Source organism: Pseudochaenichthys georgianus, chromosome 1, assembly GCF_902827115.2.
Source record: "Pseudochaenichthys georgianus chromosome 1, fPseGeo1.2, whole genome shotgun sequence".
NCBI classification, from domain to species: Eukaryota; Metazoa; Chordata; class Actinopteri; order Perciformes; family Channichthyidae; genus Pseudochaenichthys; species Pseudochaenichthys georgianus.
The window spans coordinates 15,014,449-15,033,961 of NC_047503.1; the positions used below are offsets into that span (position 1 = coordinate 15,014,449).

A 19,513-nucleotide genomic window follows, 5' to 3' on the forward strand; every position below is an offset into this window, starting at 1 on the left:
TCTTCAACAAAAAAAAACACATCTGATGCTTGTGAAATTTATTAACAGAAATCTTTTTTTGGTCCCTTTATAACAACGTTAGACTTTCACAGCGACTTCTGGTGCAGTGAGGCAGTATAATGCGGGGGGGTGGAGTTAAACAAAATAATCACAAGGCAGGAGTTTTAAAGACACTGCTGAATAAAGGAGACATTTGGTTGGAGTGCAACGTGAAAACAGAATACTAAAGTCAAGGTAAGACACATACACATTCAGCTCCTCCCAGTCCAATAGCTAATTTCACAGTATTTCATGAAGCAAAACTATGCAAAAGTGCATATTTTCACAGGTACAATAGCGTTTCACTGGTGTGCCGAAAAGAGAGGATCGGGGAAGCTAAACAGAAGTTATTAAAATGAGAACGGTGCCACTGCAGTACTGAGGGAGAGCTAGGGTTTGCTCAAAAGTCATAAAAAGTAATACTCCTTGCTGCTTAATTAAATCTAGACATTTCTCGTTGAGCATTTTCAGCACCTTTTCGACAACAATTTGAAATAATTAACTACTATTATCTACTCTGCTTGTTCCGTAATGTAAAGAGGTTTCCAGACAGTCAGTAAAACAATGCAGTTGAGATCCCGACCGGCGCTGATTTAAAAACATTTGTGTTTGACATTTTGGCGAGTCAGCAGGTGGAAATCTCAGATTTAAAAAGGCTTCAAGTCAAAATTAAGTCTGACAAACTAAATGATTAACACTGGCTAAAGAGGTGAACACTGAAACTGGACAGAAACTGATTAAATGGGCTATTCCCCATTTTGTTTAACCTTTCCTCCGAACACAAACAACCTTTAGACTTCAGCGGTCGGGCTTCACTTCACAGCATTTTTGGTGGCAACAGGGCATCCAGCAGTCTTGTAAACACTTGAGGAAAAACTGAGAAACAAACACAAATCGGTAAGTAAAAACGTTGTGAGATGCAGGGGCCTGAGGGGGAGATAGGCGATGGGGATTCCTTTGGCACCGCGGCAAATACAAGCCATTGTAAAAGCCCGGCAGATCCCAGAGAGCCGCAGAGGGTCCTCTGTGTGCACGTCGTCTCTTCAGGAGGCCGCCCAGAGCCCCCGTGGTGCTCCTCAAAACAGCCCACCGTTCCAATCTAATATCTCACAACCAATCACCTCGTCGTTAAAAATCAAAAACTCGGGAGTGCTCTCCGCTCCCCTGAACTCTTCCTCAGGCAGTCCACGTCCCCACAGACTGACCAGCAACAAGGTTCTAGAAACCTTGAGCGTTTTGTGGCAGGGGGTGAGACCGACTCGCCGAGACGCGGTGGAAATAAAAGTCTGATGTAAAAGAAATGTCATTCGCCTGCTCCTCCCGGGCTTACACCATGCATCAACTCATTTATGCACACCATGCATATTTCACACCACCTACTCCGGTGTAAACCCGACGGACAAACTGCAGCTAAAAGAACACAAACCGCTGGCTAAAGTTCTACATCTCAGTTCCTGCCGCCTCAGCACACATCTGGACCCCCGGAGTATTAGAGAGCCACTTTCCCCCCCCCCCCTTTCAGGTCTTCAGAAAAGGACTTTCAGAGAAGAGCCAAAATCTTTGCAATAAATAAGGTCAAATACGACAAGAACAACAATTCCTGAGATTTTAAGTCGCAATATCAATCAAACCCTCGCTGTAAACTGTTCAAAAACGGATGGCTTCCGTTAAGGAAAGCCACATTCTGAATAGTTAACACTAATGTCATCAAAATACACCACACACTTGGGCAACACTCTCCCACAGACTAATACATACTCTGCATTTATAAAAAGGAACTGAAAATGCTGTCCTGAGGCTACCTAACAAAGACGAGAAGATACCTCAGAGAAGCTACCCATTTGGAAACTTTACCCAAGAGTACGCTGGTGCTCAGCAGCCATTTTGTTGACATGTCTACAGTTACCTAAAAAGCAAAGAGTCACAACATTCGAAAGGAGTTTAAAAATGAATAAATTAAATGCTCCGTCTTAGGGGATCCAGCAAGGATGTATAAATTAAGGTTTCTTGAGATGCCGCTTGAACCAATAATCTCTTCTGTAATTTTATAAAACTACATTAGTTGGATTTAACATAGAAAACTTAGTCATTTATCCCTAGCATTCATCCCATTATCGCATACTCTGTATGCAGTGGCAACTCACATTTAGACTGTTGTCATTGTAAGCCAGCGAGTTGAAACAACGTGGCGCTGAACTTTAGATCCACACAGAAAATTAGACTTCCCTCGGAATCAACATGTTACAGTAGGTTCATTTGGCAAATAAAAGAACTGCAGAAAGTCTGCAAGAAGAAAGTCACAGCATGACGAACACCCTCAGAATCACGGAACCAATTGTGAAATTAGCAAACGGAAGAAAACAAAGATGGCCGATGAGGAGATATAAGAAGAAAGCAGCCTGTTAAGAACTAACGCTGCTGGTCTGTGCGGTGTGTTCAGTGTCGCCGCTCAACTCTTTGATTTAGAGTTACACTGTGTGAACTAGTATCGCTGTGTGTAGAGGATCAGAGGCCTGCCGTGAAGGAGAAGTTGGCAGCGAGTTTGATTCTGCTGCGCGTGGCTTTCCTGCCGGGACTGTCCGTGGACAAGGGGGGCTTCCCGTCTGGTTTGGAGACTGCAGAGTCGGCTACAGCTGCAGGTTCCCCGCTCTCTGAAATCACACACAAGTACAGACTGAGTTCACGCCTGACGAGACGGCAGAGTGTGATTCACTCCTTTGCTTTGCATAAGGCTGAAGACTCAATAGCTTTAAAACGCATTGAGTCGACAAGTGGAGCAGACGCTACCCTATAAAGTGGTGCGGGAATGACAAACTAGTTGGCTCTAACACTTTCAGCTTCCCTTGTCTTGAAGTCAAGTTATATTGAATGTTTTTATAAAGCGCCTGCGCTCAATACATGATTTTCACACTTTGTTCCACAAATAAAATGACAGCAGTAAATACCGCTGGTGAATAAAGCTTTTTGTTTAGCGGTGCTGACGAGACGTCGTGTGACACTCATGTTGTTCCCTTAAAGCTTAACTTTATCTTTTATTCTTCTGGCGGTTTCATTTATGCTTCAACCATTAGAACAGTGGTGGTGGTATGTAGATATAAGCTACAATATATAAACGTAATTGCTGACCCTGCAAGAGGCTTGTTAAATCTAGTGGCCGTTTAGTCCCTGTAATGTTGAGGACCTGAAGAAAGACAGACACATCTACAGTCCAACAGGGGTACCAAGTCTGTTCAATTCTCAGTACCACTGGAGCAATTCACTAATATGGGTTTAATGCAATTCAACTTCCTGAAACTTGGTACAGGAACACTGACCTGGTGGTGGAGTTTTCTGCTCAAAGTGAATGAGGTCCATCTCTTGGAGGACCGGGTCTGGGTGGAGCTGAGGGGAGGGCAGGCAGGAGGGGAACGGACCACAGAGCAGGTCCAGGGGGGGGGTCAGACCCAGCAGCTCCGACTCTGACACTACATCGCAGCCTGGGGGGGGGGGGGGGGGGGGGGACATGAAACATGAATTAGTTTCAGAAGCTGTAAAAATCTTGCCCTTCTCATATAAGTTTATTACATCACTAAAATAAAAGTCGTTTAAAAATGAGGATTGAGAAGTCTATTTAAAACTTGTGCATTACCTGGACTCTGGGCTCCTGACGTAGCGTTGGTCATGGGGCTCTCTCTCGGGCTCTCCGTGGGCTCTCCTAGCTGCGGACTGCTGGGAACTGAATAGCTCCCTAAGCAAAAAAAACAAAACATAATGATCACTTTATTATTCAGTCTTAATAATTAATTAATTAATAAAGCGTGAAAAGCCATCACCTTTACCTTTCATATCGTTCTTCATAACGATAATCCTCTTGTGACCGTGCCCTTTGATCCAGACCACCTGATAGAAGCGCAAAATACAAAAAAGGAAGATTTACAATATGCAGATGGACCATATTTCGTTAAGCAAATGCCGAGAAAATTGATGACTTGCTTTTAAAAGAATATGGGGGATTTAGATGTATCCTAACTTATCTATAGATCTGGTGCAGCAGTCCTAAAACCGATAAATGAATAAGAATGTTAGCACTTCCGGTTCCCTCGTTTGGAAGTCTAAGTCTTTTTAAACGCATTTGAAATAAGGTCTGTGGTTTACAAGCTTAATAAATGTTCATGTTTAACGACATAAAATAGGTCCGTAACACCGCAATTATAATTGTATGAAGCCTGTGTCATAAAAACAGCGGGTTGCTAACAAGTGGCTAATAGAGACTGCTAATTAGCCTGCTTTAGCTTAGCCGCTGTGACGTATGTGAGCAGATTTAGTTTTCTTTTTTATAGCATTTTTTTGTTTTAACTTCTGGTGAATGCGTTTTGAAAATCAGAAAACCGTGTTTATATGTTGAGATTATCCTGCTGGACAAAATGTCTTAAACATGTTTGCCAAAGAGCTATTTCTTTGCAGTATTCAAACTGTTCCTAACACTAGAAGGGACAAATCCAGAGAAACCGTTTCATTACTAGTACCTGTACTATGTAATGACAATAAAAGTTCTAAAATACCCGATGGAACAATCATTGCATTTAGTCGACGGAGCCCTTGGCGATCTTACTTCTGGTTTGACCTTAAAAAAAATACATCACCACAGCACCTCTATGAATGTTTTGCTCCATCTAATGAAATGTGTCCCACCTGTGGAATGGCACTGAGCAGCTCGTCGATACCCATGTATCCATAGGAGCGTGGTTCGAGGATGTGGCCTGTGAATTTGTTGTAAGCCCCCTGGAACTCAGTGAGGAAGATCTGGTTGTAGTGGTAGGTGTGGAGCAGGCTGCGGACGTTACGGGCTAACTGGTACAGCCGGGTCAGCCTCACCCGCTCCTCACCACAAACACCACTGGGGGCTTGGTCGGCGTCATCACTCTCTTCAATGTACAACTAGGAAAGAAGATCACAGGACATTGAAATAGAGACACAGTGAAGTGGAGCAAAAATGGAAAGGCCTCCAAGTTTTCAATTCCCATTACTCACCTCCACCAAGTAAGGCAGGCTCTTGAGCAGCTCGCTGAGGGACAGGAAGCCGTATTCACAAGGGTTGAGTGTGGCTCCGTGGGCAGTCAGGTAGTGCTGACTCAACTCCTCCACCCCGAGCCCCCAGCTGACCTGCTCCTCCTCTTGGGACATGAGCAGAGACAGCAGCTGGGAAGTGAGCAAGCGCAGAGACTTCCTGTTGATGAGCTGGACCTCCCGACCCGCAGAGCCATCCACCACCTGCAGGTAGACATTACAGGATTAGGGTTAATCACCATCAAAGTAAAGTGTCAAAACGTTTGATTTGTTGATAAGAAAGTTGTTGATTTGTAGATTTGAAACATAGGTAGAATCAAATAAGTGTCATTAGTGGGGTTTCACCAGGCCTCCCTTTGTATTGCTAGTTTTCCTAAATTAACACATTAGATCCCTTCTCCGTGTAGAATTGTAAGGAAAACATTTTGCTAAGAAACCCAATGTATTTGCAGTCATTTGAAATCTACAAAATTAGAAAGTAACATCCACAGAAACAGAAAAACTAAAATGTGTAGGTGTCCTTCACCTTGACAACATGGCAGAGTTTGGTGAGCAGAGCGGGCAGGGAGCTGGCGTCGTAGTCCTGCAGGCGGAGGCCGTATCCGAAGGTCTTGCTGTACTCGGTGAGCAGCTGGCTGACAGGAAGGCTGGAGTTCTTCTGAGCCCGCAGCAGCTTCACCAGCTGCGCCGCCAGAGCCTTGATGCGCTCCACTTCTGTCAGAGTCAGCACTTTCTCCTCTCCACACTCCAACACCTGAAAAGGTAGAGGGCAGATGTTACATTACTGTTCAGGCAGAGACGGAGGAAAAGGCAACGTGAGGCGCCCGCCGGGCACTCAGTCGCCCGCAGGGGCAACGTGAGGCGCCCGCTGGGCACTCAGTCGCCCGCAGGGGCAACGTGAGGCGCCCGCTGGGCACTCAGTCGCCCGCAGGGGCAACGTGAGGCGCCCGCCGGGCACTCAGTCGCCCGCAGGGGCAACGTGAGGCGCCCACCGGGCACTCAGTCGCCCGCAGGGGCAACGTGAGGCGCCCGCCGGGCACGTTCTAAAAATAGCTCGCAAAGACAATCCAAAATGTATAAAATACACACCAAAAAAAAGGAAATGTAATTAAAAGAATCTACCCCATGCATAAACGAAACCTAAATCATAGCGAATTCTATCTACTTACTATAACTCTATATCTATCGAACACCCCTCCTCCCCCCACCCCCACTATGAATATCAACCAATCACGTTCTTGCTTGATTTCCGGGACCAGCGTTGCAGTCGGGAAGAAAAGCAATGTGGCACCTCCCCGCTGATTTTCCTTCTGGCAGAATCTACACATCAGCCCCATTGAACAGCCCATCATGCCAGATACAACACATGAGGGCCAGAGTTTTACTCTGTGTGTTGTAACTTGCATATATATTTATTCCACTTGACGCACAGACACGGCGTAAACTCCACTGGGGACATGTCCCCAGCACTTTTCGAAATCCCGTTTGTGTCCCCCCACTTTACAAATATGTTTATTATTTTTTTTTAACGCATGCCGTCATCGCCACGGAGGAGCACTCAGAGAGAGAGAGAGATAATTCCAATGTGTACACTAGGACAGTACAAAAAACAGTTTAAAAGGGGAGTGATTAGTAAAATATGCATAAATAAAAAGAAAGAACGCTAATTAGGTAACACAAGATATGAATAAACAAGTTTAAATGATTTGTTATTGGTTGTGATATTCTAAAAATGTTTGGATTATTGAAAAGTATACAGCTCCCTTTCATCTGAGTGTTGAGAGCTGTATCCATAAATTCATTTTGGGCTCAAAGTGCACCAGATTGATGCATTTCACTTCAACATTTAAAAAAAAAAATCTTCCCGGGGTTGAATGCCCCCGGACCCCCCCAGAGGAGGTGAGGACCCCCCTAGAGGAGGTGAGGCCCCCCCTAGATGATGTGAGGCCCACCCCCAAATAAAGCAGGTTAAAATAATTAAATTGCATACATGTTCTTTTAGTAAACACTGAAAACGGGTCCCAAAGACCCAAACAGCACACAAAGGTTAAAGGTAAGCATATAATAATGTTAAAATGTGCTAAATATATACACTGCAAAAAACACTGCAAAAAAAAAGAAAAGAAAAGAGGAGTAAAAGTGTAGACCAACCCGGAGGAAAACAGGATTTTTTTCCCATTGGGTTTTGGAATATTGTAGGAACTAAGATCTGTGGCAACCACATATTTATGATTCTTTCCACATATTAAAACCACTTTTTTGAACCCTAAAGCAATCACCAGAAGTAAAGAGCTAGCGTAATGCTATAAAGGAACTGCATTGAGGTTGCATGACCTCATGTCACAACTGCTAAGCTAAAGGTGGCTAATGTCTGGCTTAACCACGTTAAACGTTCTCATTTTGTCAATTTTGAGCAACCGACTTGTTTTCATTCAAGCAAAAGCCAGTGAGGCATTTACTTCATGTCACAGAACTTCTTTCAGACATGAAACCAAAAACGCGTACAAATAAACATTGAGGCGAGGGAAGCCGGAAGTGCTAACATGCCAACTTATTTGGGCGTTCAGGACTCATTCCTGCAACACTCTATATCGTGCTTCTCAAAGTGTGGTCCGCGGACCACTGGTGGTCCGTGAGCGCCCCCTAGTGGTCGGCGAGTATATTGGTAACATTTCACATTTGAAATAAATAAATTTAAGTTTTCCGCACTCTCGCGGGAATATCTCCGCAATGGAGCGAGCTTAAGTTTCACTTTCGATTGCATGATATAGCCCAGCGCAACACCTTCATCACACATGTTGCCACTTGTTTGTACCATTTTCAGGCGATTTGTAATCTGTTCTAGAAAAACGATGTGATTTTGGATATTTGTGGAGTTAGGTGGTCCGCGAGTGTTTTTTTATTGGTTAAGTGGTCCTTGGTTTGAGAAACACTGCTCTATAACCTTGTTAAGTCCGCCTAAAAAAGGGAAGTTGGACAAGACATCATTACACAGCAGAGATGAACTGACCTTTACCTTAGGGTTGGAGCACCAAAGACCACAAAACATTCAACTTTACAAACACACAAGTCTGAACAACTCACCATCAGAATGTTGGGGATCGCCTCGAAGAGTTCAATCAGTTTGGTGAAGCCATAGTAGCTGAGCTTGCACTGACGGCCGAAGTGATGGTGGTAGGTGGGGATGAACTTACTGAAGGCCATCCGGCAGTGAGGCTGGTGACGGAGGAGGTCCACCACCTCCTTTCCAAACTGCTTAGTGTGGTCCATTTCCTCCATCGTACGCTCTGTAGGCAAATCAAAAGGGGAGTTGAAAACTAAACAAAAAAGAGAACAATTCTCAAATTATCGGCTTGAATTAATTAATCCTGTATTCAACTACGATATTGTTATATTGAGTGTATTGTTAACATCCCTATCTCTTAAATGAACATGTAATGATCATCTTCAATTATGGAGCATCAGTACACACAATTTCCAAATCAATCTTTTTAACAGCATTCAGACGGACCTCTCTTGGGAACAGAGATGATGGTGTCCGTGTCCTGATGTGCGATGGTGATGGTGGTGTCGGGGATCTCCGTCAGCAGGTCAATCAGGTCACATATGCCGTAGTCAACTACCCTCCAGTCTCTAGAGAAGCACCTGATGTACACAAGGTGTAAGAAAAGTGATGAGCCGTACTTTTATTGAACATATCCTTTAAGGGAGAAATCATAAGCAAACTGCTAGAATCTAAATACAATTTAGATAATATTCAAAACTATGCAAAGGCAATGTAAAACTCATGACCTGTGGACTGACCAATGGTATGCTTGCATGAAGTCCTTGATTGCCACTTGTTTGCTGGCTTGAAATTTAAGCAGTTTGAGCAGGTCCTGGGTGAAGCGCTTCACTTGAGCCCGATGAGTCAGAGTCAGTAAACGCTTGGTGCCCATTCCCAAAATCTGTAGGTGAAGGAGATCAAAAACACCATGTAGAATACAAAAAAACTAAAGTACAACATCGCCATTAACCCATTTGTGTCTGAGGAATATTTTAAGTACCAAAAAAGTGCAAAAACGTTTTTTCCCTGAATTAGAAAACATTTGAAAGAAAACCTTTTAGTGATTTCTTTTTTAAATGCATGTGTGCATATTGGGGATGTTAAGATTCACCGATTCGCATCGGTGCACCGGCATAAACGTTCAAGATGCGAGTAGGGATGGGTACCGAGCCCCGGTATTAAACGGGTCCCGGGGCTGAATTATTAAAGACCGTGGTACCGTTAAGCTCCGACGTTATCGGTCTTTTTATCGATACTGGAGACATGTAAAAATATGTCATATGTATTATTGCTACACAAACATTATTTTGCAGTTTTAGTGTCGTTAACTCCGTTTCTAATACGCAAAAAGACTTCAAAATGCGCCTATGATTATTTGTAGTATTTTCGATCTCTCTCCCCTGCCTGCTTGCAGTTTACACACATGCAGCTGCTACATGCAGCAACACACACACACACACACTGCGGAGATGGCGGAGAGAATGCGCTCCGAGGTGTGGTTAAACTTTACCCGTCTCGATGTGGACAAAGCTCGTTACCAAAAGAGTTTAGCATGTAAGGGCGGTAACACGAGCAATTTGTCTAAACATTTAGCAAAAGTGCTCCACATCCAAACGGAGGAATGCACCGGGTTCGACTGTCTTTCTAGCAGCTCTGTAGCCCCCCCATCCACGAGTAACTTTTCCACATCAGGTGTTATGTGTGCTAGCAGCAACACACAGAGTTAACTATGATACAAACATGGGTTAATGATTTGAGGTAACAGAGTTATTTAGTTTGTTAAAGTTTCAGCTATTCTGTTTACAGTTCTGTCATCAGATTATTTAATATGATTTGTTAAAACATTGTTGTTTCTTTTGATGTGAAATAGTATGTATTTAATTTAAATAAAAAGCAATGTTAGTTTTGTAAACAATTTGTTAAGTTAATAATATATGTATTTTTGAATCAAGTATTCATCTTTGTTGTCTTCATTGTTAGTTTCCACATGCCTAAAACAACCTCAAGCTAAATCTAAAAGTTGATGGCTAAAGAGCGTTTGAGAAATTGTGCAAGGCATAATAGTCCGAATAGTCGATTAATCGTTTCATTAATCGATTATCAAATTAGTCGTTTGTTGCAGCCCTATTATCCCATGTATAAATAAAACGTGTTATTCAGCAACTCTTGCAATTTGGGATTTTATTTTTGGTTGGTAGACCTCGGTGAGCTGGTCATTTCAAAAGTAGCTCACCAGCCAAAAAGGTGTGGGCACCCTGCAGTACAGAGAACCAAATCTGTAAAGCACTTTTGTTCATTTATGATTTGCTGCATATAAGGAATAAAACAAAAATCCTCTGTCGTACCGTATTGAAGTATCATTATTTTGCATCGTGTTGAATCGTATCGCATAACGTTGAATCAAATCGTATCGAACTGTTTCGCAACAGGGGTGAATCGTATCGCATCGCCTGGTGTTTCAAATGTATCGCATCGTTGGCAACGTATCGAGATGCGCATCGCATCGGCCTCAGTGATGGAGATGCACATCCCTACTGCATATCTTTGAAATTGAACTTTAAAAGAGCTAAACTAATACTTGAATTTGCTGAATGTAGTTTCTGAGATACAGACATTTTCTTATCGCGTTATATTTGTCTTTCAGTAAATGGTACTGCTGTTTTTTCCTAAAATATAGATTTTAAGCAGTAGACACATGCTCATAGATTCAATACAGCATGATAACAAACATTACTTTTCACCCCCACTATTTGACAGATATTGTAAAAGTCTTCAGATATTTGGATTAAGAAAGACCAGAGCTTTCAGCAGTACCTGCAGGACGTGTGGCACGGCCTCCAGGAGCTCCAGCAGTTTGGAGTAGCCGTAGTCGGAGACACGGCACTGCTTGGCAAAGTGATGGTGGTAGGAGGGTATGAACTTGCTCATGGGCATGAGGCAGGAAGGCTGACTCTTTAACAGGTCGATAATCTCTCGGCTGAATTGGATGAGCTGTGGGTTTCCAACTGGACTCTTGCAGCGCTGAATCCATGGCTCTGCATTAAAAACACACAAATATAGATCTCTGAAATGGAAATATCTGGCTGCTAAAGAAAGCAGTTTGTAGATACAGCATTGAAGGAAGCTTAAACAAGCTCTCACAAAGCAAATGTTTCAATGTTCCTACCGGAGTTTGGTGCTGGCGGTTTGTTGTGGATCCACTTGATGACTTTGAAGCCGTTCTGAGCTGTGACGATAGTAATACTGGGAACACATGTGATGAGGTGCTCCAGAGGAACACCGTCCTGCAGACTCTCAGTGCCCAGCTGCAGAGGGCTGAACGTTGATGCATAGCAGTCTGGAAAACTGTAAGGCAAATATACCACGTTATGGCCCTTCTGTTAAAAGAAATGCTCAGTTTGATTATGACATTGGATTTAGAAAACGGTAGTCACCTGAGTAATGGAAGAGTTCCCTCATGTGACTGCAGCAGACTGTGGACCTCGGAGGCCAAGGTGTTTAGAGACATCACAACGAAGGGTATTTTATAGGAGTCGGGGTCAAAGTCAGCTTCACTGGAAAAAGAAAAACATCAGTGTGGTACAGTTTAGAGAATCGTGATTAGAGACATAAGGTTGCTGATTCAAACCCTATAGGGCAGTCACAGACTTTCAGTATTGTTGGCCATTGCACACTAGGCTTTAAAGCAATTTTCACCTGAGTGGGCATTTCAAGAAATACACATCTAATCAGATACTGATTAAATCTGAAATACAAATGTCTCTACCAACCTGAAGTCCCTCTGTGTGTAGTGGTCTCTGCAGACGGGTTCATGGTACTCGAGCTCCTCGAACACCACCGGGCTGCCGCTGGCTGAGGAGGAGGCCTCCTGGGACAGCGAGGACCCCAGAGGACTCTGACGGATCTGGCTGCTGGGCAGCAGGCACACGAGCCTGGAGCCTCCCTGCTCCCGCACTGCCACCACCTCAGGCAGCCTGTACAGGTCCCCCAGCACAAGCTTACGGGAATACCTGGAGAAGAGTAAAAGAAAGGATTAACTACTTAGGAATTATTTTGGAATTGTTGTAATCCAATTGCAAAATATGAAGGAGTAAAATCATGTTTAAGAGGTAAAGCTTCTTACTTTTTCTCGTAGATCTCTGTAAACTTGAAGAGGGGAAGGCAGTTGGCAGGTGCATCCTGAAGAATGTGGATGATCTCTGTGCTGTATGGGGGAAAAAGGGTTTACATTCAACACTGCAACCGAACCAGAACACCTTATAAAATGTGCATTGTGTCCTAAATCTGAAAGACGCCCTAACTTAAATACGCTTGACGGTACCTGAGCATAGCGAGGGATTTGTTGCCGCCCCCGGTGACCAGAGACACCTGAATGCGCTTGCCTCCGATCTTATAGCGGTGCAGGCCGCTGATGGCACTGATGGCCTGCTGCAGGGACAACATCTGGACTGTGGCCTTCAGCTGATAGTCTGTGTGCGGGCTGAGCTCCACAGCTTTCACCTAGACAAAACAAGTCACACCACAAGGAGATGTTATGAGAAGGGGGAGAATCTTCAAGCTTAGAAACCCAGCCGAAGAGCTTTTTGTTATTTTTGACTGAGGATACAAGCATATCTTATCGACACCAATGACGTCACTGGAGGAGGTCTTACCCGCCCGTAACGGGTGAAAGTGTCCTGCAGTGTCTGCTGCAGTTCTTTGCGGGACATTCTGTAGTCCAGGTTTGCCACCTGCACGTCTGCCCCGTCTGAGAACGGCCCAGGAGCCCCTTCAGGGCACGGGCTGCGAGGGGCAGTGAGGAGGGGGGAGGAGCGGCTGGACAGGCAGGGCGACGCACTCCTTTAGTTAGAAAAGGGGGACACCACTTTGAGATAATAACCACCACTGAATTGAGGAAAAGTAACATGAGGCATAAGCAGTTTGCCACCTTGGTTAACTTTTAAAAACCAATAAGTCACCTTGACGACCAGGAGCCCTGGGACAGGATGAGGGGGCTGAAGCTCCTGTGCAGGTTCAACTTGCTGAAGGCTGAGGGTGTGCTGATCAGGAAGTCCGCTGAGCTCCTGTCCCCTTGGTCTATAGGGGACTCCGTCCCACTGCGAGGGTAGGAGCCCTCTCTTCTAAAGGGAAAGACAACAAAAGAGGCACACGTGTAAAAACAACATTCTTCACTCTGCTCAGCTTCCAACTACTTTAATTTATTTGGCTGCACCAAAAAGATTTGTTTAAAAAAAAGGATATATTTCTATCCAACAAAAACAAGTTGATGCTTGATCGGGGTGCATACAGACAAAGACTGATTGAGATTTAAGAGTGTTTCTTTATGCGATTGCAAATCATACATTTTAGTGTGATTGTTCCTATATTATATAAAAAACTGATTTTACAATGCAACATCAGAAAGAAATATTTCATAAAATCCTACATCCATGTCATAGTATTTTTAATACAATTGTAAGTAGGTTTTAAAGACAAATCCTTCCAAATAAGGTTTTTCTTTTAAGAACTCAATGCTAAAAGATCTACAGGAACTTGTTGATTGGCTGGAAAATAAACAGCAACAGAAGACAAACTGCTTCCTGTAGCAAATGTACAGCAACAGTTTTCATCTAGTTATAAAACGCATCCTTCTGAGTCTAATATCCCCTTTCCCGTACCTTCTCCTGAACATGGATTCTCCAATGAGGCCAGGAGTTGGCAGCATCTGCAGGGAGGTCTCTTCGTTGCTGTGGGGGGAGGAGGAAGCAGCTTGTCCTTTCTCCGGGGTGTGGAAACCCTTCACAATCCCCAGCTCCTGGATCAGACAAGAGGCCGCAGATGTAAATACTGAACAGGTTAACAGGCAGGATACTGTTGATGTGTTTGTGTGCATGCATGAGATATGGCAAGCTTAAGGGAAGGAGTCATGGAATGGCAAAACTGATGTTGAGGTTTAACTAGGGATGTGCACTTAGTCCACTTGCTGCCTAGAAAACAGCAGTGGTCGCCACTACATTTATTTTGTGTAGCGTAGTTCTATTGAGATAGCTTTACAACTGTAAGTAACATTAACAAGACCCGTAGAAACAATTCTAGTCTCAGGCATCCGGTGATTTAGACATCACACATTTCAGTTTTCGTTAAATTCTGGTGCTGAATGAGACCATCAAACTACAGAAACAACTTCAGATACTCATCCCTAGTTAGTAGTTTAGTCCATCTATAGATGTTATCCATAAACAGATCACTTGTTTTAACAGTTAGTTTGGAGCTAAAAAACACATACAAGCTTAGCCATTCTTTACAGTCATTTGAGGTCACTTTAAGCAGAAAACTGGACGGGCCCGTGCAAATGAAAGAGGCATGGAGCAGACAAAACACAGAGTGGCTACTTACAAACCTCAGTTGTTCAGCTACATGAAGCAGTACACCAGCACTAATAGACTGTACAGTCAGAAAGAGGCGCACAAGCTAATTCATGCATTCATATGACCAACGAACATACAGGACAAGGCGTACACATGAAGCACTAGCGGCGGCGGCTAAGATGCTAGCACAGGCAGACAAATGAAGCTTAGTGAGCATTTATGAGCAGTTAGTCAAAGCAGCATTTACAGGGACACTGGCGGGGGGGGGGGGGGGGGTTACATAGCAGCCCAGACAAGGATAGACGGCAACGCAGGTTAACAGGAAGCAGGCACTGACGAGTCTGCTGACCTGATGGGGCTTGGCTGGAGCACCACCGGGGGGCCCACTACACCCCCTCCTGGGGCTGTAGGGCCTTTCAGGCTCTGGGCCAGGGGCGTTGCCCGGGCGGGTCGCTCGCCGTGGCCTCCTGGGTGACCTTGGCTTCTCCAGGGGTAGGAAGGAGAAGGAGGATATGGATGGGGGCGGGCCAAACATTGAATCCTGGCTGTGATTGGTGTGGGGAAGAGTCATAGGCTGTGGCAATTGATGGGGCTGAGACTGAAGCTCAGGCTCGGGACTCGCATCGTTTCTGGGCCGCGGGGAGAAGGAGAGGCTGATACTGCGGCCAAACACATCCTCATTCTCCATTCGCTTGCGGGCACGCGCCGCTGCCTCATTGCTGCCGAAACGGAGGACAGCTGTGCCCTGGGACACGCCCAGCACCTTGCCGCCACAGTTGTCTGAGAGGCGGCGCAGCCTGAGCTTCACGGCGTTCCGCAGGCTCTTATCACAGTTCTCAGGGAGGTTGTGCACATAGAGGAGGTTGAAACTGGGCTGAGGGAGGGGAGGAAGAGACAGCGCGCCTGTCTGGTTTGTATAATTTCTCAGATTTGTTTTTATAATGAAAGAAAAAGTTAAATATTTGTGAAGATGTTTTTATTCATATTAAAACTGCCTCTCTGCCCTCTTGGAAAGCCCACACTACATTTCCCTTGGTTACTTTTGCCAGCACCAACTTACCTTATTTCACACAGTAGATCTAAAAAGTCCTAATGAATTATTTTGTGAGGCCTACCTGTACTTTGACAAGCATACGTGGAGGCAGATCTGCTGTGATGTCCTGGAAGGCCACGTGGCGGTTGGCATGCTGCAGCAGCGCTGGAGATGCATGGTTGCCGTGGACCAGGACAACCTGGAAACCGTGGCGATGGCGCAGGTCACTCAGCTCGCTTGCAAAGTTTACATCCGCTATAAAAAAAGAAAAGATTACACGTGTTACCACAACAAATGTGGTATGTGTCTGTAGTTTGTTATAGTAATCCCAGGGTGAACTCACAGGATACGAGTACGACAGTAGCGGGGGCGGTGTGCGTCTCAGCGAAGCGTCGCAGGCTCTGCCGAAGCTTGTCGTCCGCGGCATTTTTGGCTGTGGCGTTGATGTGTGCAACAGTAACCTGATGGGGCAGAATTATATTAGTTTGAGACGTTTCGCAGTTGCTGAATTTTCTTTTCTTGTTCCTTCTTTTGGGGCATTACTTGTCAGGCTTTCATTTCAATCTGTACAACAAAATATATTCTGCACCCAGAGTTTCAATTTTCCAGACAAAATGGAAAATTATCTTTGGAAATTATTCAGCTTGAGAACAATCGATTGATTTAAAAATTATGACATCAAGGCATATGTATATCATTTATTTTACGAGATATTCAAGCCTACAACACTGGAGCGCTGTCAGGGATGGAGGGCCCTTTGTGGCAAAGCGCACCTATGACATGCACAGTTATGGCTCGTTTTTAAAGGATATGCAACAGCAGTGAATAAACTCACAACAGGAAAGTCAGTATATGTCACCAGGGCGCATCATAGCCACTGTAGTGCACTCTCTGTTGTGTAACTAATCTATGTGAAAAATACCGGCTAATGGAAACACTGGCAGTACCCAATTGTGTGCAAAACTAAATGTAATTAGAATATTTATTGTCAAATATATCCAAAGTTAAGAAAATTCCCTGGTAAATTGACTCCTGTCTAATCCCAACATTTGATCTCTGCCCATCATAAAACTGTAGCTCAACGATATTTGTTCAGGGTGCAAATGTTTCTTATAGTGCAACCAATGACACTTGTTGGTACCTGGCAGTTGTTGAGCTCTTGGATGACGGCTTTATTCTCTTTGCTGATGTCACAGACGCAAATGAATTCGGCCTCACGGTGGCCTTGGAAGAACCGGCCGCGGATTCGCTGCACCACGGCTGCAGCAGAGCGTCCACTGGGCACGCTGCAGTTCTCAATGTCCCAGAAGACCCCCACCGGAGGGATGTTCTCAGGGCCCCCATTCTCTGGAGAACCTAGCAGACAGTTACACAATGTTATTAAAGACACTAAAACACTTTTTAGAGTCAGATTTGGATAGTAACCTTTTATATCCACTTCACTCAAAAGAGCTTGCTATTTCAAAGAGTCTAATCAAGACCCTCAATCAAAAATGTAAGTCTAGTAAAAAGTGAGAGAATTTTTAAATAGTAGACTCCACTAACCATACTTCAGGCCACTCTTGCTAAGGCTGGTTGACGGCATGATCATCATGCCATCAGAGGAGGTGCCACAGCCATTACAAATAGGGATGGGGATAGGAGCAGTCTGTGGAAGAGGAACATTGGGCCAGACTGCGTCTGACTCTGACGGCAGACCATTCATAGGCTGTAAAATAGGTACAAATCAATAAAACCTTCAGAAAAGAGGAATACAATCCAACAGCAAGCAATACTAGAATACATGCATTTAACACCAAAAACCATTCTAATACAACTGACATTAACATTATATATAGAATCAAGTCACCTAAAGTGATCTCCAACCCACCCAAATACAGGCCACAGTGATGGAAGTGAACTCAACCAACCTTAAACAGGCAATCCCGGCAGTAGTGCGCCCCCTTCACACAAACCGTGCGTTCTACATTGAGGTGCATAGGGTTAGAGCAGAAGTGTGCAGAGGTGGTTGTAGTGGTGATGGTGGTGGTGGTTGGGTGATCACCCAGTGTGTTTCTCTGGGGTCTCCTGGCTGACGGGCAGCAGCCCACCCCGCAGGTGTAGTAGCCAGAAGAGGCCAGGCAAGAGGCATGCAAGGGAGCAGGTAGAGAGGAAACACAGGGGAGCGAGGAAGCCAGAGGTGCTGGGGAGGGGAACAGGTTTGGCTGGCTGCATGGAACAGGAACAGCTGGGTAGTTGTGGGGAGGCCCTGAGCAGCAGGAAAGGTAGGGGTGTGATGAAACCGGCTGAGAGGTAGCGACAGAAGAAGACATCTGAGGTTTGTAACCAAGAGTGTGCAAAGGGTCAAGAGCATCAGCTCTGCAGCTCATGTGATGTTTATACTGATGAACAGATGAGGAAACAGAACAGACAGGGCCAGAGCTGCTGCTGGGTGCTCCCAGAGAGCCTGGGGCCATATAGAGCGAGACAACACCAGCCATGCTGCTCCTGCTGCCAACAACACTTCCACCGCCCAATAACCCATAGCTGTCTGTGCTACAGTAGTCACAGTGCGTGTAAATGCTTACTTTGGGGCTAGCCCCCTCTTGTTGTTGTGGTGGCGGTTGTGGCTGGAGGGAGTTGTGTGTAAGCTGAGGAGGCAGCAAGCAGGGAGGAGGCATGGGGAAGGGGGCCATAGGGAAGGGCTGGGATGAGGAAGAATGGTGCGGAGGAGGAGGAGGGACATCTTTCAGTTCCAGCACAGCCTTTCTGCTGTCCATGTAATTGTTCTGAAAACACAAAAAAGGAGAAGATTATAAAACATTAAAGGTAAAATGGGGGATATTTTCCCTTTGAGTGTCGGTGGTGGATGTCGATCAGTCAATAAACAAATTGGAAATGTCATGGTAAAATAAAAATGTTTTAAACGGTTTCCATTTGGATTTAGCCATGATGACACGGCAGTTCAAGAATTAAATATGTCAAAATTGATGTAAAGTTAATCTATACACCGGGTAAATATGAGTTTAAAAATTCCATATTCGTAGCATTGTAGGCCAGAACTGGATTTCTAATGACTGGACTAGAGTATTGTCCTTTTAAATTGAGAGATTGCCTGCAAAATGATCCAACTTGCCCGTGTACACATACCACTTGTGTGTACAGATACCTGGACTGTGTACAAAGATAAATACCTACTTCTTTATCTGTTTGCTGAGCGGGGGTTGTCTCACTGGATGGGAAGCAGTCTTTGAGTTTCCATAGCAGGGTTGAGGACTCTGTTTTGGGGGGACCAAGCCATGGGAAGGGCCTAGAGCTGCATATTGATATTTCCTTTCTCAGTCCTTCCATCATACAACCCAGAGAGGTCTTTCACCATACTTTCACCTCTCTTCGCTCTCATGCTTTCCTGTGTAGAGGAAACGAAAGTTAAAAGTGCACACTTGCTGGGTCAGGCAAATCATGTCTTAATGACCCAGGGCGTAGGTATTTAATCTGATACAATTAAGACACTAAAACTTCTGTGTTAACGCCTATGGGTAACCAGGGTTTACTTTAACAATGTGTTCGCCTCGCAGATAAGGATTGTTTATATAAAGCTAACAAACACAAGAGTTGCGTGTCCACAAACGCAAAACAAGTAAACCAAATAACGTTACATTAGCTACAAGCTAACTCACATTAATGTAGCTTCCCCGTGTGTAGGAACCGTTGTGTATGTCGGAGTAGCTAGACTGCCAGCTAACTGAAACGAGCTAATTCACTGAGCTACAAATGTTTGCCCGGAGCTAGCGTCAGATTGAAGCTAACACAATAACAAGCATCAGCATAGCTTGTTTAACAAAGCTGCCCACCGCCGCGTGTTACCCTTCATTGTCTTGACGGAAAACTATAGTATTTGTTAATGTCGAGAAATGTTGAAAAAAAGTTTGTAACTCTGTTAGATACCTGAGAAGAGCTCGTCTTCGCATCTCCCCCTCAGCACTGTTTCCACATCTGAGTCTGAGTCCCAACAAACGCGCA

The 19,513-nt window shown here is 44.7% G+C and overlaps 1 protein-coding gene across 3 annotated transcripts; it reads right to left on the reverse strand.

The window, feature by feature from the left end:
• Positions 1 to 23: 23 nt before the first annotated feature.
• Positions 24 to 19,508, reverse strand: LOC117454094 (meiosis regulator and mRNA stability factor 1). 3 transcript variants are annotated; one of them, XM_034093372.1, is made up of 27 exons: positions 19,439 to 19,508; positions 18,689 to 18,899; positions 18,079 to 18,279; positions 17,057 to 17,219; positions 16,653 to 16,867; positions 15,855 to 15,972; positions 15,594 to 15,766; positions 14,828 to 15,352; positions 13,789 to 13,925; positions 13,090 to 13,251; positions 12,784 to 12,970; positions 12,453 to 12,631; positions 12,255 to 12,335; positions 11,902 to 12,141; positions 11,566 to 11,685; positions 11,298 to 11,476; positions 10,946 to 11,166; positions 8,890 to 9,032; positions 8,597 to 8,730; positions 8,170 to 8,372; positions 5,612 to 5,839; positions 5,050 to 5,289; positions 4,711 to 4,956; positions 3,858 to 3,918; positions 3,668 to 3,766; positions 3,354 to 3,515; positions 24 to 2,690 (listed from the first exon to the last, which is right to left on the reverse strand). In XM_034093372.1, the coding sequence occupies exons 2-27, from the start codon at positions 18,842 to 18,844 to the stop codon at positions 2,545 to 2,547; spliced, it is 4,719 nt and encodes a 1,572-aa protein (XP_033949263.1). In that variant the 5' UTR covers positions 18,845 to 18,899; positions 19,439 to 19,508; the 3' UTR covers positions 24 to 2,544. The 3 variants fall into 3 exon arrangements, with proteins under 3 accessions (XP_033949263.1, XP_033949112.1, XP_033949186.1); XM_034093221.1 differs by having other exon boundaries at positions 17,422 to 18,279; XM_034093295.1 differs by lacking the exon at positions 14,828 to 15,352 and having other exon boundaries at positions 17,422 to 18,279.
• Positions 19,509 to 19,513: the final 5 nt, after the last annotated feature.

Coding starts and splice junctions, on each gene's coding strand:
- LOC117454094 (XM_034093221.1), bottom strand. CDS start 18,844: ATGATGGAAGGACTGAGAAAGGAAATATCAATATGCAGCTCTAGGCCC. Junction 15,973..16,652: donor AAGAGCTCAACAACTGCCAG/GTACCAACAAGT, acceptor CTGCCCCATCAG/GTTACTGTTGCACACATCAA. Junction 11,477..11,565: donor GGAACTCTTCCATTACTCAG/GTGACTACCGTT, acceptor TTTGCCTTACAG/TTTTCCAGACTGCTATGCAT.